The 23,145-nt window shown below is 41.3% G+C and overlaps 1 protein-coding gene and 1 long non-coding RNA gene across 3 annotated transcripts in view; one reads left to right on the top strand and one right to left on the bottom strand.

Annotated features, from left to right (window-relative positions):
* On the top strand, positions 1–22,883 carry LOC117512078. Its single transcript, XR_004561202.1, has 3 exons — positions 1–102; positions 19,839–19,841; positions 22,872–22,883. It is a non-coding gene; the product is annotated as an uncharacterized LOC117512078 (long non-coding RNA).
* Positions 907–23,145, bottom strand: part of hsd17b10 (hydroxysteroid (17-beta) dehydrogenase 10) — a 62,422-nt gene continuing 40,183 nt past the window's right edge. For both annotated transcript variants that reach the window (XM_034172034.1, XM_034172033.1), the window contains exons 2-6: positions 10,978–11,142; positions 8,423–8,587; positions 8,193–8,321; positions 5,847–5,955; positions 907–1,320 (exon numbers count right to left, since the gene is read on the bottom strand). In XM_034172034.1, coding sequence (XP_034027925.1) covers positions 1,130–1,320; positions 5,847–5,955; positions 8,193–8,321; positions 8,423–8,587; positions 10,978–11,139 — 756 coding nt within the window. In that variant the 5' untranslated portion in view covers positions 11,140–11,142 and the 3' untranslated portion in view covers positions 907–1,129. The remainder of the gene's footprint in view (positions 1,321–5,846; positions 5,956–8,192; positions 8,322–8,422; positions 8,588–10,977; positions 11,143–23,145) is intronic.

Genomic DNA, 23,145 nt, shown 5'->3' with positions numbered 1-23,145 from the left:
ATCTCCTACTCTGGGCTATGCTCATTTCTACTTTTTCATTTTATGCAAAATTGCAACATATGTAAAAATAACTTTTTCAACCTCCGTCTTGGTATGATTACAGTTACGGAGCTGCTCATGGCGCACGACAAAAAAAACACCTCCATGTTGGAAACCATTCGAAAGATTCAGACGGCTTTCTGTAGCTTTTCAGTCGAGTGAGTATCTGAGAAATTGTGTAACAGCTGGGCATGCCACAACATGTCCTGTGAGACTTCCAACACGGAGGTGTTTGTTGCCATGAGTGGCTCCGCACGTCTTTCATTACAAAATCTCCTGTAACAGTGGAATGTGCCGCAAAAGTGCTGATGTCCACCTCTTCTGCAATTCCCCTGGTAGTCACACGACCTCCCGGATCAACACAGCCTTCACTTTGGAAATGATCTGGTCGTTTCAGCCTGTCGCTGGCCACTCGGAGCGCGGTGCGCCCTCAGCCGCTGTGGGCCGTCTTTAATCTGGTTATAATAATCCTTAATCCGTGTAATGCCGATAGAATCTTCACCAAAAGCCATCTGAATCTTACGAATGCTTTCCACCTGGCTGTCTCACACAGTTTCTGAAAAAATTTTCATGGAGCAAAGCGGCAGTCTCTCAGCCATTTCCCTGACAATAAAAATCCGACGAGGGGGTTGGACAAGTGCTCACTCAAAGCCTGCCCAAAGGCGAATGACGCAACCGACAGGCGTGAAAAAACTCACGCATGCGCACGAAGGTTCAAGCTTGGCTAATGCAATCACACGTGATTCAAATCCATATAGTTTTTGAAAAAAATAAAAAGGTCCATTACTTTTTGGACAGACCTCGTACTTAGTGACACTCAGATGAGGAGTATCACTTGTGTTATTGGGGAGGAGAGAGGCAGCTGAGTAAATCAAAGTTTTGAGGTTTATTATAATAAAATTTAATCAATATGAACAATGCAGACAGTCTTTGATAACCTTTCTCTCACACCAACAGCTCATGATTCTTCATTATTTACTTAATTAGCATTCAACAACAAAAACACGAGGCAGTCAGTCTGAAATAAAAACATTCTCCATTTTCTGTGGAGACAAGTACTGACTGTGTAGTCACGTGGACACGCTCGGCCTCATGGCTGCATGCGGATGGCTCCGTCCAGTCTAATAATCTCTCCGTTAATCATGGGGTTCTCAGCCAGAGATGTCACGAGGTGGGCAAACTCAGCGGGGTCTCCCAGACGACTGGGGAAGGGCACCTGGCGGGCCAGAAATGTCCGCACCTTGTCTGGTAGACTGGCAAGAAGAGGAGTGGAGAACAAACCTGCATAACAGCATGAAAATGTCACTTTTTCCATTTTAGTCACTTATTCAAATATACTTTTTGCAAAGTCAACAAAGGTAACTTTACTTGTACCCAAAAGGGACATTTTGTGAAACAACAACAAAACAACAAATCATTATAAAGATGTATGAAATTCCACTGAAATCCAACATAGTGTTTAGAAGTGGTGTTTACAAGACTCATGGACCAACAGACACCCCCCCCCCCCCCACAAAAAAAACAGTTGGGGAGCAATGAGTGTTTAAAGCACCTGTCCCTCCATGACAGATCAAGGGAATGTATGAGAAAATGACAAATTTTGGATATTTGTTTGTGTTCATTTTTGTCCTGCAAAGTCCTTTTCCCATTCACAAAATGTGTTCCTTGTCAGCTTATGTCTATCAACTCTTTTGCAAAGTTTTGTGCATGCTCAAAACTTTGAGCGGACATCAGTTTTGTTTTTTTACTTTTACGATACTCATGCATTTATTTCTTACTGCTGTCTGATGCTTCAGAATGGGCACCCGATTGGCTGAAGCGCCGGCGCGGAGTGTGAATTCAGCAGGGGCAGAGAGAGGACAATTCTCGATGCAGCAACATGCAGTGTGGCTGTTCTTTTAGCCAAGGTCTGGCTTACTGAAGAAAAAGGGGGCTGTACACTTTATTTTTTTCTGGATGTCAGAGTGCACTCTGCAAATTCTCTTGGCGAGGAGGCACTACAGAGAAAGAAGGTTGTTTGATGTACTCGCTGTTGCAGCTGCACTGAACACTAACACAGTGAGAAAACGTCAACATGGTGAAGACGTATAATGCCATGATCCTCAAGCAAGCCGGATTCTATCCACATTTGTGGTCAGACCTTGGCAAATCCCTCTGAAATCCGGCTCCAAGCATACATATATGTACTGAACGTAGGAAAATCATTCTGCTGAATGCAGCTCTGGAAATGTGATGCCACCCGTCCATCAGAGCTCAAAATCCGGTGGAGACCGACGTCCGCTGGCAAATTTGCGCAATCCATATTTAAATACATAACTAATCCATTTACTCTATTCATCATAGTGTGACAACACCTTAAAGATCTGTTTTACAAAGAAGAATCTAATAAACTCAAAGTTTATGAGGATCCAGCTGTGGCTTTTGGATCAGTCTGGTTTTGATTATGTTGTTTCGGGGTCGAGCAACATGGCATTTTCAGGGCCAATACAGATAACTATTATTACTAAATCTCAGTAGACCAGTAGCTGATATTGGAAATATTTACCTGCAAAATGTCAAAATTTGGAATACCACCAGCTCAATAAAAAACTTCATTGAAATGCCTTAGAGCATATGGTTAATTCACAGAACCTTCCAACATGACCTTCACACAAAAGTGCAGAGAGCTATGAGCAGCATTATTATGAAATTGAACAAATGAACAAGCAAACAAACGAATTAATATATACAGCCAACACAACTCTAGTCTGCACACTGCTACCTTCTTCTATGCCCGTCTGTGGGACAGTAGCCTTCAGTGAAGATAGGTTGCACTTGTGGAGCCTAATAAAACAAGTAGTGCTGTGGGCAAAACTTTGCTACAAACCACAAAGCAGTGATTCACATTTTAAAAGGGTGGTATGGGCTGATAGCCCCTCAGTGCCTGAAGTAAGGGGCCATTTTCTCCATATGATGGGCATTTCTCAGACATCAATGTGAAGCAGAATAAATTAATTCAAGAATTAGAATATTTTGCAATCTATTTTAAGGTTAATTAAATTAAGTTAAATATTATGCAAATTACATATTTTGTTATTTTACGTTATATTTCATGTCATTTGATGTTATGCATAGGCTATAAATAATGTTTCAGAGGTTAAAAAGTGATTAATATTGGATGGACAGCATTTGCTCCCTTCTTTGAAACTTACACACAGTAGCTTTAATCTAGTGAGGACAGAGATCAGCATCAGAGTTTTTCTACCATCTGACAGTGCCCCCCCCCCCCATCTAACTTAAGTTTTCAATATAACTGGACTGAAAACTGAGTTGAAAAAAAAAAATAATAATACAAGCTATAGTTTAGAACTGCAACCCCCTCCGTCTTCCTCTCCCCTTCACTCCAAAGCCACGCTTCCAACACACCTGGATAAATGGACTGCATTTATATAGCACTTTTCCATCTGCAGCAGACGCTCAAAGCGCTTTACAAATAATGCCTCACATTCACCCTGATGTGAGGGTGCTGCCATAGAAGTTGCTCACAACACATCGGGAGCAATAGGGGATTAAAGACCTTCCCCAAGGGTCTTTATAGTGATTTTTGAGTAAGGCTGGGATTTGAACCGAGGATCTTCTGGTCTCAAGCCCAACACCTTAGCCGCTAGACCATCACCCCCCACCAAACATCATGCTGATGGTGGGTGGGGGGACATGTAATTAGAACACAGATGTATTTTCATTAAACTTCATTTAAAAAGAAAATTGCACATTGGAATAAGTATTAATAAATCAAAAGGCTTCTGTTCTCAAAGAGTTCAAAGTCTGCCCCCCTCTCCCCCCAAAAAGCAAAAGTAGCTACACAGAAAGAAAAAGGTATAAAAAACAAAGAGCTCATGAGGTGAAGCTCAAGTTTGAAAATGGATATGGACTGAAACATGAAGAAAGAGAAGACAGAGGAGGAAACAGACTTTAATCTGTAAAATAAACTGCTAAATTTCAAATGTAACACCAATTACTAAGGGCCCGGTCCCACTGGGGAGAGGATTAATTGCGCATGAATTGAGTATACAAAGTACGGGCGTTCGTTGTCGCCCGCAACAAAAATGGCCAAAAATGACAAATGTCTCAGTATGAATTACGGATATATTAATAATGTACAGCGAATATATGATTAACAATCACGGTTGTATAACGCATGTAGTGAGGAAACTGATCCGACGCATTGCGATTATCACGGCAGTATCACGGGTGTATTATGAATGCATCACGCACGTGTTGCGCGTGCACAGCATCTGCATTGCGGTCATGAAAGAAGCGCATTCGGGCCGTTGGCATCACTATTCACACCAACAATGCAGGCTCTGGAGAAATAGCTGGACTCGGACTGGAGTAAAGACGCAGTAAACAGGGCGAGTGGTGACGTCAGCGGAACGCATCAGAGCGCAGCTCGTCTGAACGATTATAACAAGAAGGTAAATCTGTTATAAACATAGGAATAAATACTGTAACAGCTGCAGAAAAGAAGGAAAAAAAAACATGCAACTGTTTTATCAAGCCTTGACAATGTAAACAACTCAAATAATTACCTTTTTAGACGGCTCAAAATGCTTTCTGCAGCTGGAGTCGTTCGCATGAACAGCCCAGCTGCAGCTTCCTCTGTGATTAGAGCCGTTTTCAACAGGTAATTTGCACAATAAAATGAATAATCCGCCACGAAATAATTATTTTATATACGCAGTGGCAGCCGGTATATATAGCCAGCCGGCAGAACAAAGAACGGCGTCCAGCTGTGATTTGCATCCGCCGCAAATCAGATGCAAAGCAGACGTAATAAAAACGCTTTATTTGTGGCCAATCTGTATGCAGTCGCTACAACTTATTTTAGTCCGTGATGTGGACATGATGGGCACGCAAAATATCCGTTTTACACACTGTCCCAGTCCGCTGCCAAGCTGCAAATCCCTATCAGTTGCGGATATCAGCAGATGACGGCGAATATACAGCGCATTGATTATGTTTGTGTATGTACTGAGTATGTATGGAGTATGTAAGGCGGATGTCATCCGCAGCCAACATTTTGTGCAGCTCAAAAATCCTGGTAACGGAAAAACGTGTCTCTGTGGATAATTACGGACGTGTGTGGATGTCGGCCGACTCATACAAGCATGTTTCACGCATATTGCGGGTGTTAAGCGAATATGAAACAATTTTGTGCGCAATCCATACGCAAAGCCTCCTAAACGCCAGTGGGACCGGCCCTAAACCAGCCACCTCTTAAGGATTTATTCCTTAATCACTACTTTATCTGAGTTTTCTCATTATGCAACTCTGAACTGCAAAATTGACACAGACATGTAGCACCGCTCAGCACTGCATTCCCAGAGAAACTGGGCCTTTCAGGGGGAGAAAATATGTGCCCTGGGCCGGGCAGAGAAGCACTCAAAAGCAGTCACACACGCGAAAAAGCAGCGTGCTCTGACCACAAGGAAAATTCAAGTAGTTGACTGGCAATCTATTTTAAAAACATATGTGTCAGCCTTCAAATGAAGGTGGAACTGGTAATCAGTGAGATGCCACATCAAGTGTTGCAAAATAAAACAGTCTTATCAGCAAATTTGCTTTGTAAATGGCCGATACCGATAACCGGAAAAATGCTGAATATCGTTGCTGATAATCGGTCACCTCTAAAGTTGTCCTTGTCTCAGTTGAGGAGAATGCGACACTTCATGACATTATTAATCGGTGAGGTTTACTTAATGTCACAGTAAATAATTCAGCACAAACGTATGAACCTGTAAATTGCTCTCTGAGTATGTGATACAAACCTGGTGCAATAGTGACGACTCTGATGCCCAATGATGCCAGATCTCTGGCAATGGGAAGGGTCATTCCTACAATGCCACCTTTAGAAGCTGAATATGCTGCTTGCCCAACCTAAAGAAAAAACAAAACAAAAAAAAAACAAACAAGGAGAGTTAATATTTCCACAATGAAGGTTGTGTTTTGTGTACAACCCCACTTCCAATGAAGTTGGGTCCTTGTGTAAAATGTAAATAAAAACAGAATACAATGATTTGGAAATCCTCTTCAACCTATATTCAACTGATTACACCACAAAGACAAGATACGAGGTCTGTCCATAAAGTATCGTACCTTTTTGTTTTTTTCAAAAACTATGTGGATTTCATTCATATGTTTTTACGTCAGACATGCTTGAACCCTCGTGCGCATGCGTGAGTTTTTCCACGCCTGTCGGTGACGTCATTCGCCGGTGAGCACGCCTTGTGTAAGGAGTGGTCCCGCCCCCTCGTCGGATTTTCATTGTCTGGAAATGGCGGAATGAAAAGGACTTTTTTTCCATCAGAATTTTTTCAGAAGCTGTTAGAGACTGGCACCTGGAAACCATTCGAAAAATTTATCTGGCTTTCAGTGAAAATTTTACGGGCTTCACAGAGAATAAGGACTTTAACTACAGGTTTAAGGACCCCTTTAAAGGACGGTCAGTGCGCCGCGCTCCGAGCTGCGACGATGCGGCACAAACCACTGGATCATTTCTAAGCTGATGGCTCTGTGGATACGAGACCGTCGTGTGCTCTTTCTCTGGTTATCACAAGACCTGGACATCAGCCATTTTCCGGCAGATTTCACTTTTAACAAGAGATTTTGTCATGGAAAGCCGCGCGGAGGCTTCGCGCATCACGACCGATTCGCTGATGAAGCGAGACAAAGGAACACCTCCGTTTCGGCGTGTCAGAGGACAAGTTGGGACATGTCCAGCTCTCCACAAGTTCTTTTATACTCACTCGACTGGTAAGCACTGAAAGCCGAGATAGACATGTCCCAACTTGTCCACTAACACTCCGAAACGGAGGTGGTCCTTTGTCTCGCTTCATCAGCGAATCGGTCGTGACGCGCGAAGCCTCCGCGCGGCTTTCCATGACAAAATCTCTTGTTAAAAGTGAAATCTGCCGGAAAATGGCTGATGTCCAGGTCTTGTGATAACCAGAGAAAGAGCACACGACGGTCTCGTATCCACAGAGCCATCAGCTTAGAAATGATCCAGTGGTTTGTGCCGCATCGTCGCAGCTTGCAGCGCGGCGCACCGACCGTCCTTTAAAGGGGTCCTTAAACCTGTAGTTAAAGTCCTTATTCTCTGTGAAGCCCGTAAAATTTTCACTGAAAGCCAGATAAATTTTTCGAATGGTTTCCAGGTGCCAGTCTCTAACAGCTTCTGAAAAAATTCTGATGGAAAAAAAGTCCTTTTCATTCCGCCATTTCCAGACAATGAAAATCCGACGAGGGGGCGGGACCACTCCTTCCACAAGGCGTGCTCACAGGCGAATGACGTCACTGACAGGCGTAGAAAAACTCACGCATGCGCACGAGGGTTCAAGCATGTCTGACGTAAAAACATATGAATGAAATCCATATAGTTTTTGAAAAAATTAAAAGGTACGATACTTTATGGACAGACCTCGTATTTAATGTTCAAACTGATAAACTTTATTGTTTTGTGCAAATATTTGCTCAGTTTGAAATGGATGCCTGCAACACGTTTCAAAAAAGCTGGGACAGTGGGCAACAAAAGGCTGGGAAAGTTGATGAATACCCAAAGAACACCTGTTTGGAGCATTTCACAGGCAGGTTAATTGGAAACAGCTGAGTGTCATGATTGGGCTATATGTGGTCCTGTGACACTGGCGTCCTGTCCAGAGTGTACCTCGCCTCACGTCCTATGATATCCGGGATATATTCCAGTCCCCTTCCATGACCTTTAATTGGAGTAAGCGTTGAAGATGAGTGAGTGAATGAGTGATGTTTGGTTTGGCAGAATTTACCCTAGATGCCCTTCCTGAAGCAACTCTACTCCTTTATCCAGGCTTTGGACCAGTAATGGGGCTCAATTCAATACATCATGCAACAAAAGTAGTTAATGTGTTATTTATAATATTCAGTGGTTAAGTCATCAATATTATAGTTATTTTATAACATTTGGTGAAAATATTAATTTGTATAAGAGTTGGAACTAATTTTGTTGATGATCTAGCTTTACCTCCAGGAAGTGGAGTCTAGCTTTTGCCAGTAACTCAAAAACTAATGTGGATATATATGCTGACTAAACTTGGGCAAGTGTGTAAGAAATGCAATATGATCGGAAGCTGTGTGCTGACCTGTCCATCGAAGGCTGCCACACTGGCCGTGTTGACAATGCAGCCCCTGTGTCCATCTGCGTCAGGCTCGTTCTTCCTCATCTCACGCGCAGCAAGGCGAATCACATTAAAGGTTCCTGCAATGTTCACCTGTGAACAAGACACGAGCACATCATCAACAAGATGTACATTTCCTGGAGAGCTGTGATGAGCTTTTCTTATGCTACTGTAGATGTATGTGTCTGACTTACATTGATGACACGTTGGAAGTCTTCCAGGCTGTGAACGCTGTCCTTACTAATGTTATAGGTTTTCATAGCCACAGCGATGCCGGCACAATTAACTGCCAGGTCCAGCTTCCCAAACTTCTCCCTGGCCAGGGACACTGCTGCCTGAACATCCGTCTCTGACATCACCTGTGAAACGGAAGTGTAAAGCTAAAGACCCTGTGATGAGTCACATTAACATCTATCCTACTAACCCGACAGTAAACAAGCCAACAAAATTAACAACCCCACCACCCATTTACAAACTTGTCACCTTCTGTACTGACAAGATCATGGATAAAAATGATCTCGCCTTGACAATGCACCAAACAGTTGCCTTTCATGCAGTTCTTCATGGAGCTGGTGCACTACGTGTTTTGAAATCCATAAACCAGCGTGGCGGGAGTTGTGTTTATGAGATCAACAGTATACAATATAACGCATCAGTTAAACACAAAAGACCAATTACCTTCCATTCAATATCCCAGACATGACTAAAAGGTACATGTCGTGTAACTACATCCATTTTTGGATGAATTACCTTCACAATGAAGGCTATGCATTCATCAGTATAGGTTGTGGAGAAAAATTAAATTAGTGAGCACATGCTGAGCTGAGTGCTGCCACATCCTGTGGGGATGGTACTTTAGCACCACACCAGTCTACACATCATTTTCCAGTGATTGGAGGGAGCCAATCTTGTTGGTAGAGGGTCATAACCATCATTTAGAAATTTGAGATTAAAGAGCATATTTTTGCATCTTACCGTGGTACATGTAGGGGCATTGTTTTTGGTCCTATGTGTCTGTCCATCCATCCATGTGTATACAAAATAACTTGAAGGTTTAATCTTATTTCAACCAAACTCTTTGGAATTACTGAGGGTTAGCCAAGGACAAACGTGTGTGTGTGCAGGCGCACACACACACACACACACACACACACACACACACACACACACACACACACACACACACACACACACACACACACACACACAGTCTGCATTTTACATGGACTGAGTCGGTCAAACAGCTGTTGAGCTGTTTAGAAAAACAGAAAGAAACACAAACTTCTCCAGAGAGAAGCCCACTGGATACATCAGTTACTGAGTGTCTGAGGTGGGGGAATAAATGAGGACCCTATGCTTTTTTTTTTTTTTTTTTTTTAAACAGCACTGAAGCAGAGGACTTGAGTATTTTTGTCTTTTTAGTTTTGGCTTTTTATGGCAATTTTGCATGTTTATTTTAATTACATTATTATTCTTAATATTTCTTATTCACAACTGTAAGTTGCGCTTGTCAAGAGAAATCGCTGTCCTTTCGTCCATTCATACAGCAAAACCTGTGTCCTAAAACTCAAGAACCATACAGAAATCTCAAAAATCAAAATTTTTATACATTAATACTGGGAGCTCAAAGCTCTGTCTGCCAAAAAATCATGCATTTCTTTTTTATTCAATTTTGGGTTTCAAGTAGGAAATATAATAGAATCCCTTAAATGTTCACATTGCCTGCTAGATGGCGACAAAAGCGGCTCAATTGTGCAACAATGTCTCCACTGTTTATTCATTTGCGATGTTAACGTTTGGTGAAAATGAGATGTTCTGACAGCCAAAAATCAACTTACAGTTGTGTCCCTTGCCCTATGGCAAATTTACTTGTATTTTCTATGTCATTAGTTTGCGGGATATTCTTATTTTGCTATGCACAGAAGAATTTTAAATGTTGCTTGGTGTTGACGGTATTTGAATACTTGTGTTTACTGTATTGTACATACTCAGTCCTGAAAAGCAGATATACTGACATGTAAACATTTAGACTGTCAATATAAGACAACCCCATTATATTTTCAGATGCATTTCCAAGAAAAAAAAAAATCTTACTTTAGGAAGAACAAAGTAATTTCCACAACTCAGTGTCAACTGTCAAACATGTAAGGCCTGAGTGACTGCACAAAAATGCTTCATCAGAGCTGTTTCACCATTTTCAGTATGAGGGGAAAAAGTGATCCATGTCGCATTTTTTTTTAATGACAACAATAAACAGCTAATGACGAGCTTATAATGTATAGCAAAAAAAAACACTCACCCACAGCCAGATCCAACCATCTGTCAAATCTGCTATCACAGATTAGGGTTTTTGCTTTGTGTTTTTTTTGTGTTTTGTTTTGTTTACTTTCAGATTTACAATACAAAGCTAAATCAACAATAATAAGCCTCTCCTCACTTTTTTCCGAAAAACGCTATGGTGCCTCTATAAAGTTCAGGGGTTTTCAACGTAAAAGCGTTCATTTCACATTTAGAGCAACTGAAAAAGAAATAATAATGAGACGCTATTGCCCAGAAAAAAACAACAAACAAACAAAAAACACACACACAAAACCCCATGGTGCCCCTTTTGCTTTTTCCCACAGAAAGCCTGTTGAGTTTTTCCATCCCAATTTTGATTTGATGTCCCAAAGTCCCAAAAATAAATACATAAAGGAGAAAGAAGGTGAATACAAAGTAGCCAAAGCATCCAAATTATTTGTGTACTCACATCTGCAGGTGCAAAGGCACAGCGGTCCCCCATGCTGGCTGCCACAGCTTGGCCATCAGATGAAGGCAGGTCCAGAATCACAGCAGATGCTCCATGCTGCACCAGACGCTCCACTGTGGCCTGGCCCAGACCAGATGCACCGCCTGTTACCAAGCCAACCATTCCCTACTCAACATACACACGAGAAGTAAAACCATTACCTACTGTACATTCAGGTCAGTAAGCAGTACTAGGACAGTGACAAAATATTGGCAACCTTGCCTCTGTTCACCACCTCCATGGAGAGGAAATGAAACAGTCAACATGTCCTTCTAGTGTACACTTTTAGATTTAATGTAAGAGTTCAACAAACACATCACAATAATTTAAGAATTATGGCCATTTGTGTACACAGTCCTTCCAATGTCAGAGCACATAATTAATTGAATAAACTAAATGGTCATATTATTTTTAAGAGAAATCATTTTTGCAATGAAGTTTCTTGAGACAAGTCCAGGGTTGGATACATGAACATTTCCAAGTTATTGAATATGTCTCTGACGTAATTTACAACAGTCATTAAGAAATACTAACACTATGGTGCTGTAGGGTAAATCTGTATGGCGTAGGCAGATCACAAAAACTGATAAGAGTGTGAGGGAAACCACAAAGACACCCATGCCAACTTCTCTGACTGTGATTGGAGAAACTGCAAAACGCAACTATTGTCACACTACCAGTCACAGCTTCATAGTGGAGCAGAACAGAAGAACATTTATGAATTATGTCAACCGATCATACAACTTGAACTGCATTAAGAAATGCGTGATCGTGAAAATAATTTACTGTCATGATGATGATACTCAGCAAAATTAAACTGGGGCAATCGCCGGGCTGGTCGCTAAAACCTGTAAATTGTTGTGCTGCAATGCATTATGGGAGTTCTGGGTTTTGGGGGTTTTAAATGTTATTGTGGTTCATGATAGTTTAACAGTGTTGTTAGTGTTATTGATTTATTTTGTTTTTGTAGTTCAATTGGTTTAGTGAGTTAAGTGTCACCTTAAGTGAAAATTGTATCGTGTTTGATGCCGTCCCTGTGTTGTTTTATCTGAAATATAACAGCGCCTCCTACCGGCAGAGTGCCAAAAAGACAAAAGCTCTCACTTGTCTTTCATTATTTCACACAGCTCACCACAAAATGAATTGTTACACAGCTTTAAGATGTTTGAACATATCTCACTCACATGCCAATTATCTATATATTAAAAGTGTGCATGGGTGCATGAGTTTATTAATAAGTTCAATGTAAGTACATAATATAATTGAAAGTAAGTTAAAATGACATGCATGATACAAGAAAGTGAAAACACTTATTTCCATTGTGGTCCATTTAAAATGAAATGACAAAGATAAGTAATAATAAAAGAAAATAACTATTAATAACACCAATAATAATAATAATAATAATAATAATAATATTAACTAACAGTTTGTATGTGATAACAAGAACCTAAACAATGTATAAATACATTAAGATAGTAAATTAAACTAATTACATAGATCAGTGGTTTTCAAACTGTGAGGCAAGCTCTTCCTGGGGGACGCCTGAGTTCTTTGGGCGGGGGGGGGGGGGGTATTGATAATCGTTAAGAAATGATTCAATCCACCGACATCAATAGCCTTTATGCGTAATGATTCCCTCATTGGTCCTTCAGAGCGGCCATTGTTTTTGAGGGTGTTTTATCGGGAAAATGATCCATTTCTCTACATTGATTGCAGACCCTGCAGCGAGTGTGTAATCAACCACTTCTGCAGCGGCTGTTCTTGAAGCTTGAACCAACGAAGCAGTGCTCTGACCCACTGCTTCATTGGTTCATTACCTAGTTGCTTTTCAGAAGCAACAAGTCCGCTTCTTAACCCCTCTCAAAGCCATTTAAAAATGTCAATCGTGAGTCACTTTTGTGCAGATTAAAGTCACTAACTGGGACTCTTGTCTTGTTGAAGGCAAGAAACAAGAATCGTCCTCCGTCCCGTTTGACCAGCTACAAATTCTGTGCCACTCTCTGCCGAATCAAGTTAGAGTCCGGTTGGAATTAATAGCTTCAAAGTGAATCACCATTTTAAGTCAAATGACACCTCTTTCCAAACAATGTAACACAGACAAACTACAACATACTAAAATGTTTTTTTCCTCCCAAAACGAGACGTCCTGCGTTCTTTATGAATTACACTGATGTTGATGTGCAGCACAGCCGGCTGCAAAAGCTCAGCTCAGAGGTATGGAGTGAGGTATTCTGCCATTAATGTCTGAAAGGAAATGCTTTTGAGAAAAACTACAGATTTTATTTATTTTTATTTATGTCCGGAGATTAAGGACCCAGTGACCAATTTCATACTTAGGGGAAACCAGGGTACGATGAATCACGGGACACAGTGAATCAGTAGCTATATCTGCAAAACTACATATTTCCAGCAGTTATGCCATATAGTTATCCATAAAGACATCCCCCTTATACATTAGTGTTTTGTTTTTGGATACATTAAGGGTAAAACTAAGTAAGTAAGCAAAAGTACATTTTGTGGATGTCAGTGTCTTTGTATTTATTTCTCACAACAGAGGAAAGGTGGCCCAAAAAAGTGTACCCTGTCCAACTGATGAGCATGTGTTATGTCTTCTACAGACTATCAGCTATTTGATAGCATGACTCTTGTGTGTCACATGCACCCGGGGCACGGGGAATCAGTCTAGAAAGTCATTTACTAAGCCCCAGTATGAAGTGGATGACAAATATTACTTGTTGAAGCTTATATGTTTATGTTTCCATGAATATTTTCTATAATGTGTGTATATAAACAACTGTTTCCAAGTTTGAATGGAAATGATGACAGTTGTATTTATAATAGTTTCTAAAGGACTTATATCACTATACAACCCCTGGCAAAAATGATGGAATCATCGGCCTCGGAGGATGTTCATTCAGTTGTTTAATTTTGTAGAAAAAAAAAAAAGCAGATCACAGATATGACACAAAACTTAAGTCATTTCAAATGGCAACTTTCTGGCTTTAAGAAACACTATAAGAAATCAGGAAAAAAAATTGTGGCAGTCAGTAACAGTGACAAACAGTACTCTTCATCAATCTGGCTCCAACTTTCTCTGATTGCTGTTGCCAGATCAGCTTTGCAGGCTGGAGCCATGTCATGGACCATTTTCTTCAACTTCCACCAAAGATTTTCAATTGGATTAAGATCGGGACTATTTGCAGGCCATGACATTGACATTGACCCTATGTGTATTTTTGCAAGGAATGTTTTCACAGATTTTGCTCTATGGCAAGATGCATTATCATCTTGAAAAATGATTTCATCATCCCCAAACATCCTTTCAATTGATGGGATAAGAAAAGTGTCCAAAATATCAATGTAAAGTTGTGCATTTATTGATGATGTAATGACAGTCATCTCCCCAGTGCCTTTACCTGACATGCAGCCCCATATCATCAATGACTGGAAATTTACATGTTCTCTTCAGGCAGTCATCTTTATAAATCTCACTGGAATGGCACCAAACAAAAGTTCCAGCATCATCACCTTGCCCAATGCAGATTCGAGATTCATCACTGAATATGACTTTCATCCAGTCATCCACAGTCCACGATTGCTTTTCCTTAGCCCATTGTAACCTTGTTTTTTTTTTCTGTTTAGGTGTTAATGATGGCTTTCGTTTAGTTTTTCTGTATGTAAATCCCATTTCCTTTAGGCGGTTTCTTACAGTTCGGTCACAGATGTTGACTCCAGTTTCCTCCCATTCGTTCCTCATTTGTTTTGTTGTACATTTTCGATTTTTGAGACATATTGCTTTAAGTTTTCCGTCTTGACGCTTTGATGTCTTCCTTGGTCTACCAGTATGTTTGCCTTTAACAACCTTCCCATGTTGTTTGTATTTGGTCCAGAGTTTAGACACAGCTGACTGTGAACAACCAACATCTTTTGCAACATTGCGTGATGATTTACCCTCTTAACAGTTTGATAATCCTCTCCTTTGTTTCAATTGACATCTCTCGTGTTGGAGCCATGACTCATGTCAGTCCACATGGTGCAACAGCTCTCCAAGGTGTGATCACTCCTTTTTAGATGCAGACTAACGAGCAGATCTGATTTGATGCAGGTGTTAGTTTTGGGGATGAAAATTTACAGGGTGATTCCATAATTTATACCTCAGAATTGAGTGAGTCCATATTTTTTTCCCTCTGCTTGGTCTAAAAAAGTAACCGTTACTGACTGCCACAATTTTTTTTTCCTGATTTCTTATAGTGTTTCTTAAAACCAGAAAGTTGCCATTTGAAATGACTTTAGTTTTGTGTCATGTCTGTGATCTGCTTTTTTCTACAAAATTAAACAACTGAATGAACATCCTCCAAGGCCGGTGATTCCATAATTATTGCCAGGGGTTGTATAAGACACTCACACATTACATAGCTGGTTTGCTGGATTACAGTTTGTATATATTTAATTTGAAGAAATCTTTATAATCACGTGTTTTTTTTTCATTATAATCTAGGTTGATTCACTGTGCCCCAGACACTGATTCACTGTGAATCAGTGTCCGGGGCACAGTGAATAAAAATTTTAAAACTAATTTTAAACACCTGTAAATTACGCTTGGGGAGACAAATAGCACAGCCTTATAAACAATAACTTGCTGTATTAAACCCACAATAGAATGACCTAAACCTATGCAGAATGCATTTATGCTGCCACAAAAAAAAAAAAATAAAAATAAAAAATAATAATAATAAAATTCTGATCCACTGTGCCCCGGTTTTCCTTATTTACTTTAAGACTCAATAAAATGTTACTGGCATAGAAAACCTATAGACCCTACTTTTAGTACAGAGAAAATTCACAGGAGGTATTGATAAGGAAATCGATGAGAAATTGGATTGATAGATAAAAGTTGAAGTTGAATTAATATTATGTTAAAATGCGTTAGTTATGCCAAAGACATTTAAAAACACAGATGTTTGTTTAAAAAAAAAACAATGTTTAAAATATGACAAAAGGTAAAAATAGAATAAAGTTCTTTAAAAACATGTTTAAAATGTTTACAAAGGCTGTAAAATGTGTAAATGCATAGTTCCTTAACATCGCACAAATACTTTTAAAATGTGTTTAAGATTCCTAAATACTTCAGGACCTTAACGATGCCCACATACAAGATTAGGGACTTATAGCATCAACTTTTAGTGTGGCTCAGACTCCTTACAAATGTATCTGTCACAGTGGAATTGCCCACTTGCTTTGTTGGAACATTAGCTACAACCTTTTGGACATGTGCTGTTACATATGTCACCTGGATGCATCAGATGGTTCTTTGTGAGAGGTGGAGACGGGCCGCTTGTCTGCCTAGGTGGTTGGTATCCAGGGCCCAAGACGGTTCCGTAGCATGATGACACATGCTGTCCTGACCACGGACCGTGCAAAAAAAATAGTGCCATAAAACCTTCCTTACACACTGATTTGCCAGCATTTACCATTTCCCCTTGTAGAAACACACTTTTTTCACAACTTTAAGTTGTGCTTGTCAAGAGAAATTGCTGTCCTTTCCATCCATCTGTATGGAAAAACCTTCTGCATCCTAAAACTCAAGAACCACTAAAGTTTGTGATTTTATTTTTGCATGAGAAATATTGTATACCTAAAGCCATGAATGCTAAATTTTCATTATTTATATTCTGAATGTTCTCGATCTTTTTTTCTTTTTTGGTGTTTCATTATACAGAATAAGCGTTTTTAGCATCTTGGGTGCGCGGGGGCTGATGGGAAGGCATCGGGACAAACAAATGCACGTGCTTGACGGCGGACGCGTAATCAATGTACCGTAATATCGCTCACTACTGCGTGTGGTAAATGGCATTTCTCATCAAAAGTAAGCATATTAAATGTTTCCCAGTACTAGCTCAAGCACCGACAGCTGCGCACATGTCCCGATTTTGTCCCAATAGCCGCCCACCGGAAGCATGCGCCGCGTATGTGTACTGGTGAGGCTGAGCTGCTGCAGAGCACCACTGTTCACATCGTAAAAACCTACTGCTTACTCTTAAATAATATTTATTTCCCACACTAATGTTTTACTATGGGTTAAGGGCTGACAGACAGATATATTAACTAACCCTTAGGGGCGACTTACTTTTTGTCTGCTAAGGTTTTTTATTTTGCTCCGCTCCTTTCTGGGTTCCTAAATATACTCAACAAAAATATAAACGCAACACTTTTGGTTTTGCTCCCATTTTGTATGAGATGAACTCAAAGATCTAAAACTTTTTCCACATACACAATATCACCATTTCCCTCAAATATTGTTCACAAACCAGTCTAAATCTGTGATAGTGAGCACTTCTCCTTTGCTGAGATAATCCATCCCACCTCACAGGTGTGCCATATCAAGATGCTGATTAGACACCATGATTAGTGCACAGATGTGCCTTAGACTGCCCACAATAAAAGGCCACTCTAAAAGGTGCAGTTTTGTTTTATTGGGGGGGGGGATACCAGTCAGTATCTGGTGTGACCACCATTTGCCTCATGCAGTGCAACACATCTCCTTCGCATAGAGTTGATCAGGTTGTCAATTGTGGCCTGTGGAATGTTGGTCCACTCCTCTTCAATGGCTGTGCGAAGTTGCTGGATACTGGCAGGAACTGGTACATGCTGTCGTATACGCCGGTCCAGAGCATCCCAAACATGCTCAATGGGTGACATGTCCGGTGAGTATGCCGGCCATGCAAGAACCGGGACATTTTCAGCTTCCAAGAATTGTGTACAGATCCTTGCAACATGGGGCTGTGCATTATCCTGCTGCAACATGAGGATGTTCTTGGATGTATGGCACAACAATGGGCCTCAGGATCTCGTCACGGTATCTCCGTGCATTCAAAATGCCATCAATAAAATGCACCTGTGTTCTTCGTCCATAACAGACGCCTGCCCATACCATAACCCCACCGCCACCATGGGCCACTCGATCAACAACACTGACATCAGAAAACTGCTCACCCACACGACGCCACACACGCTGTCTGCCATCTGCCCTGGACAGTGTGAACCGGAATTCATCCGTGAAGAGAACACCTCTCCAACGTGCCAAACACCAGCGAATGTGAGCATTTGCCCACTCAAGTTGGTTATGACGACGAACTGGAGTCAGGTCGAGACCCCGATGAGGACGACGAGCATGCAGACGAGCTTCCCTGAGACGGTTTCTGACAGTTTGTGCAGAAATTCTTTGGTTATGCAAACCAATTGTTTCAGCAGCTGTCCGAGTGGCTTGTCTCAGACGATCTTGGAGGTGAACATGCTAGATGTGGAGGTCCTGGGCTGGTGTGGTTACACGTGGTCTGCGGTTGTGAGGCTGGTTGGATGTACTGCCAAATTCTCTGAAACGCCTTTGGAGACGGCTTATGGTAGAGAAATGAACATTCAATACACGAGCAACAGCTCTGGTTGACATTCCTGCTGTCAGCATGCCAATTGCACGCTCCCTCAAATCTTGCGACATCTGTGGCATTGTGCTGTGTGATAAAACTGCACCTTTCAGAGTGGCCTTTTATTGTGGGCAGTCTAAGGCACACCTGTGCACTAATCATGGTGTCTAATCAGCATCTTGGTATGGCACACCTGTGAGGTGGGATGGATTATCTCAGCAAAGGAGAAGTGCTCACTATCACAGATTTAGACTGGTTTGTGAACAATATTTGAGGGAAATGGTGATATTGTGTATGTGGAAAAAGTTTTAGATCTTTGAGTTCATCTCATACAAAATGGGAGCAAAACCAAAAGTGTTGCGTTTATATTTTTGTTGAGTGTACTTCAGGAGTATAGCAGCTGCTAAACTGCTATACTCACTCATGAGCGGAGGCGCACTTTATTTGCTTTACTTTACTTGTCGTTTTCTACCAAACTGTTACTTTATCGTCGAGTGTGCTGGAAGGAGAAAAAAAACAAACAAACAAAAAAACAAAAACTGCGTGACAACAGACGTTCTGGCTCAAAAGCAAAAACGAGCTTCTCTGAAGCTCACAGTCTAACTAGCCTGTTAGCTGCTGGACTGGTTTAGCATTCAGCTCTGAATGTAAATACACACAGAGCTGGAGAGCTGAAGGAAATGGAGCGGTGGAGGAGGCTGCATCCCGGCTGAACAAAAAGAGTGTTAAGGTGTTTTGTCAGGTAAAACTGGCCCTCTTAAGTAGTTTTGTCCCAGGAAATCCTGTCCTGTGTAATTTTTCACGTTGGGATTGTGTATTGTGCCAAGCCAAGATGGCCGACCTTGACAACAGCCAAAGTGATCCCAAAATGACCAAGGCTAAAAAGGCCTCCAGGAAAGATTTCAAGTGCAGGATCCCTGCACCTGACAACGTACTTAGCCTATGTGAGGATGCAACAAAATGCCCGGATTGTAAAGGTGACTTAGATGAAGAACAAATATGCTGTGATGTGTGTGAACAATGGTTTCATGCCCTAAAGTGCCAACACCTCAAGAAGGGTCTCTTCAACGCTATAAAAGAACGCGGTAACAACCTCCACTGGTATTGTAGAACCTGTTCTTTGGTTGCTTCCAGTTTTGTTAGCAGTTTATCGTCCCTTCATTCTAAACACCAACAGCTGGAGACCAAACTGGAACATGTGGAATGTGAGATGACCGTTAGCAATCAGAAGTTTGAAGATAGACTTAGTCAAGTGGAGTCAAGGCTTCTCAAGCTAGAAGAAAGCATGAGCTTAACACTGACCCCACTCACTCAGATTATGCGCGAGGAAATCTCTAAAGAGATTCAAAACAACCAAAGACATCGCAAAGGAATTGCAGGAATCCAAAGCGGAGGCAGATCGTATCCAGCGTAAGTGCAACTTAGTCTGCTTTCAGGTTCAAGAACAAGAAGGTGGGAATGGAGTTGATAGGCAGAAAGCTGATATGCAAGTTAGTCAATCACAAGGGACAAGCTTGTGATTAAGCCCCCAGCAATAGTCAAAGTATTTCATATAGGCAGATATGATAAGGATAAAACCCGTCCTATCAAGGTGGTTCTAGAGTCAGAAAACGACCGTGCTAAGATCCTCTCCAAGATGGCCGCCATGCGTAGAATTAAGGATTCTATACTTGAAGAAGTATTCCTTGTGCCTGACTTGCCAAAAGATGACTGACAAAAACGGAAGAATCTACAACCCCTGGCAAAAATTATGGAATCACAAGCCTCGGAGGATGTTCATTCAGTTGTTTAATTTTGTAGAAAAAAAGCAGATCACAGACATGACACAAAACTAAAGTCATTTCAAATGGCAACTTTCTGGCTTTAAGAAACACTATAAGAAATCAAGAAAAAAAAAGATTGTGGCAGTCAGTAACGGTTACTTTTTTAGACCAAGAGAGGAAAAAAAATATGGACTCACTCAATTCTGAGGAATAAATTATGGAATCACCCTGTAAATTTCCATCCCCAAAACTAACACCTGCATCAAATCACATCTGCTCATTGACATTAACCCTATGTCATGAAATTGACCCTATGTGTCTTTTTGCAAGGAATGTTTTCACAGTTTTTGCTCCATGGCAAGTTGCATTATCTTCTTGAAAAATGATTTCATCATCCTTAAACATCAGAAAAGTGTCCAAAATATAAACGTAAACTTGTGCATTTATTGATGATGTAATGACAGCCATCTCCCCAGGGCCTTTACATGACATGCAGCCCCGTATCATCAATGACTGTGGAAATTTACATGCTGTCTTCAGGCAGTCATCTTTATAAATCTCATTGGAACGGCACCAAACAAAAGTTCCAGCATCATCACCTTGCCCAATGCAGATTCGAGATTCATCACTGAATATGACTTTCATCCAGTCATCCACAGTCCACGATTGCTTTTCTTTAGCCCATTGTAACCTTGTTTTTTTCTGTTTAGGTGTTAATGATGGCTTTCGTTTAGCTTTTCTGTATGTAAATCCCATTTCCTTTAGGCGGTTTCTTACAGTTCGGTCACAGACGTTGACTCCAGTTTCCTCCCATTCGTTCCTCATTTGTTTTGTTGTGCATTTTCGATTTTTGAGACATATTGCTTTAAGTTTTCCGTCTTGACGCTTTGATGTCTTCCTTGGTCTACCAGTATGTTTGCCTTTAACAACCTTCCCATGTTGTTTGTATTTGGTCCAGAGTTTAGACAACTGACTGTGAACAACCAACATCTTTTGCAACATTGTGTGATGATTTACCCTCTTTTAAGAGTTTGATAATCCTCTCCTTTGTTTCAACTGACATCTCTCGTGTTGGAGCCATGATTCATGTCAGTCCACTTGGTGCAACAGCTCTCCAAGGTGTGATCACTCCTTTTTAGATGCAGACTAACAAGCAGATGTGATTTGATGCAGGTGTTAGTTTTGGGGATGAAAATTTACAGGGTGATTCCATAATTTATTCCTCAGAATTGAGTGAGTCCATATTTTTTTCCTCTGCTTGGTCAAAAAAAAGTAACCGCTACTGACTGCCCCAATCTTTTTTTCTTGATTTCTTAAAGCCAGAAAGTTGCCATGTGAAATGACTTTAGTTTTGTGTCATGTCTGTGATCTGCTTTTTTTCTACAAAATTAAACAACTGAATGAACATCCTCCGAGGCCGGTGATTCCATAATTTTTGCCAGGGGTTGTATGTGAGGAATTACACTCAACAAAAATATAAACGCAACACTTTTGGTTTTGCTCCCATTTTGTATGAGATGAATTCAAAGATCTAAAACTTTTTCCACATACACAATATCACCATTTCCCTCAAATATTGTTCACAAACCAGTCTAAATCTGTGATAGTGAGCACTTCTCCTTTGCTGAGATAATCCATCCCACCTCACAGGTGTGCCATATCAAGATGCTGATTAGACACCATGATTAGTGCACAGATGTGCCTTAGACTGCCCACAATAAAAGGCCACTCTGAAAGGTGCAGTTTTATCACACAGCATAATGCCACAGATGTCGCAAGATTTGAGGGACCGTGCAATTGGCATGCTGACAGCAGGAATGTCAACCAGAGCTGTTGCTCGTGTATTGAATGTTCATTTCTTTACCATAAGCCGTCTCCAAAGGCATTTCAGAGAATTTGGCAGTACATCCAACCAGCCTCATAACCGCAGACCACGTGTAACCACACCAGCCCAGGACCTCCACATCCAGCATGTTCACCTCCAAGATCGTCTGAGACCAGCCACTCGGACAGCTGCTGAAACAATCGGTTTGCATAACCAAAGAATTTCTGCAGAAACTGTCAGAAACCGTCTCAGGGAAGCTCATCTGCATGCTCATCGTCCTCATCGGGGTCTCGACCTGACTCCAGTTCGTCGTCGTAACCGACTTGAGTGGGCAAACGCTCACATTCGCTGGCATTTGGCACGTTGGAGAGGTGTTCCCTTCACGGATGAATCCCAGTTCACACTGTTCAAGGCAGATGGCAGACAGCGTGTGTGGCGTCGTGTGGGTGAGCGGTTTTCTGATGTCAATGTTGTGGATCGAGTGGCCCATGGTGGCAGTGGGGTTATGGTATGGGCAGGCGTCTGTTATGGACGGAGAACACAGGTGCATTTTATTGATGGCATTTTGAATGCACAGAGATACCGTGACGAGATCCTGAGGCCCATTGTTGTGCCAACCAAGAACATCACCTCATGTTGCAGCAGGATAATGCACGGCCCCATGTTGCAAGGATCTGTACACAATTCTTGGAAGCTGAAAATGTTCCAGTTCTTGCATGGCCGGCATACTCACCAGACATGTCACCCATTGAGCATGTTTGGGATGCTCTGGACCGGCGTATACGACAGCGTGTACCAGTTCCTGCCAATATCCAGCAACTTCGCACAGCCATTGAAGAGGAGTGGACCAACATTCCACAGGCCAGAAATGACAACCTGATCAACTCTATGCGAAGGAAATGTGTTGCACTGCATGAGGCAAATGGTGGTCACACCAGATACTGACTGGTATCCCCCCCCAGTAAAACAAAACTGCACCTTTCAGAGTGGCCTTTTATTGTGGACAGTCTAAGGCACATCTGTGCACTAATCATGGTGTCTAATCAGCATCTTGATATGCCACACCTGTGAGGTGGGATGGATTAGTGCTGCTTTTGATACTGCTGCTTTTGATACT

This window comes from Thalassophryne amazonica, chromosome 6 (assembly GCF_902500255.1).
Source record: "Thalassophryne amazonica chromosome 6, fThaAma1.1, whole genome shotgun sequence".
Lineage (NCBI taxonomy): Eukaryota > Metazoa > Chordata > Actinopteri > Batrachoidiformes > Batrachoididae > Thalassophryne > Thalassophryne amazonica.
The sequence above is the reverse complement of the archived record's forward strand: the minus strand, read 5'-3'. Positions and strand labels throughout refer to the sequence as shown.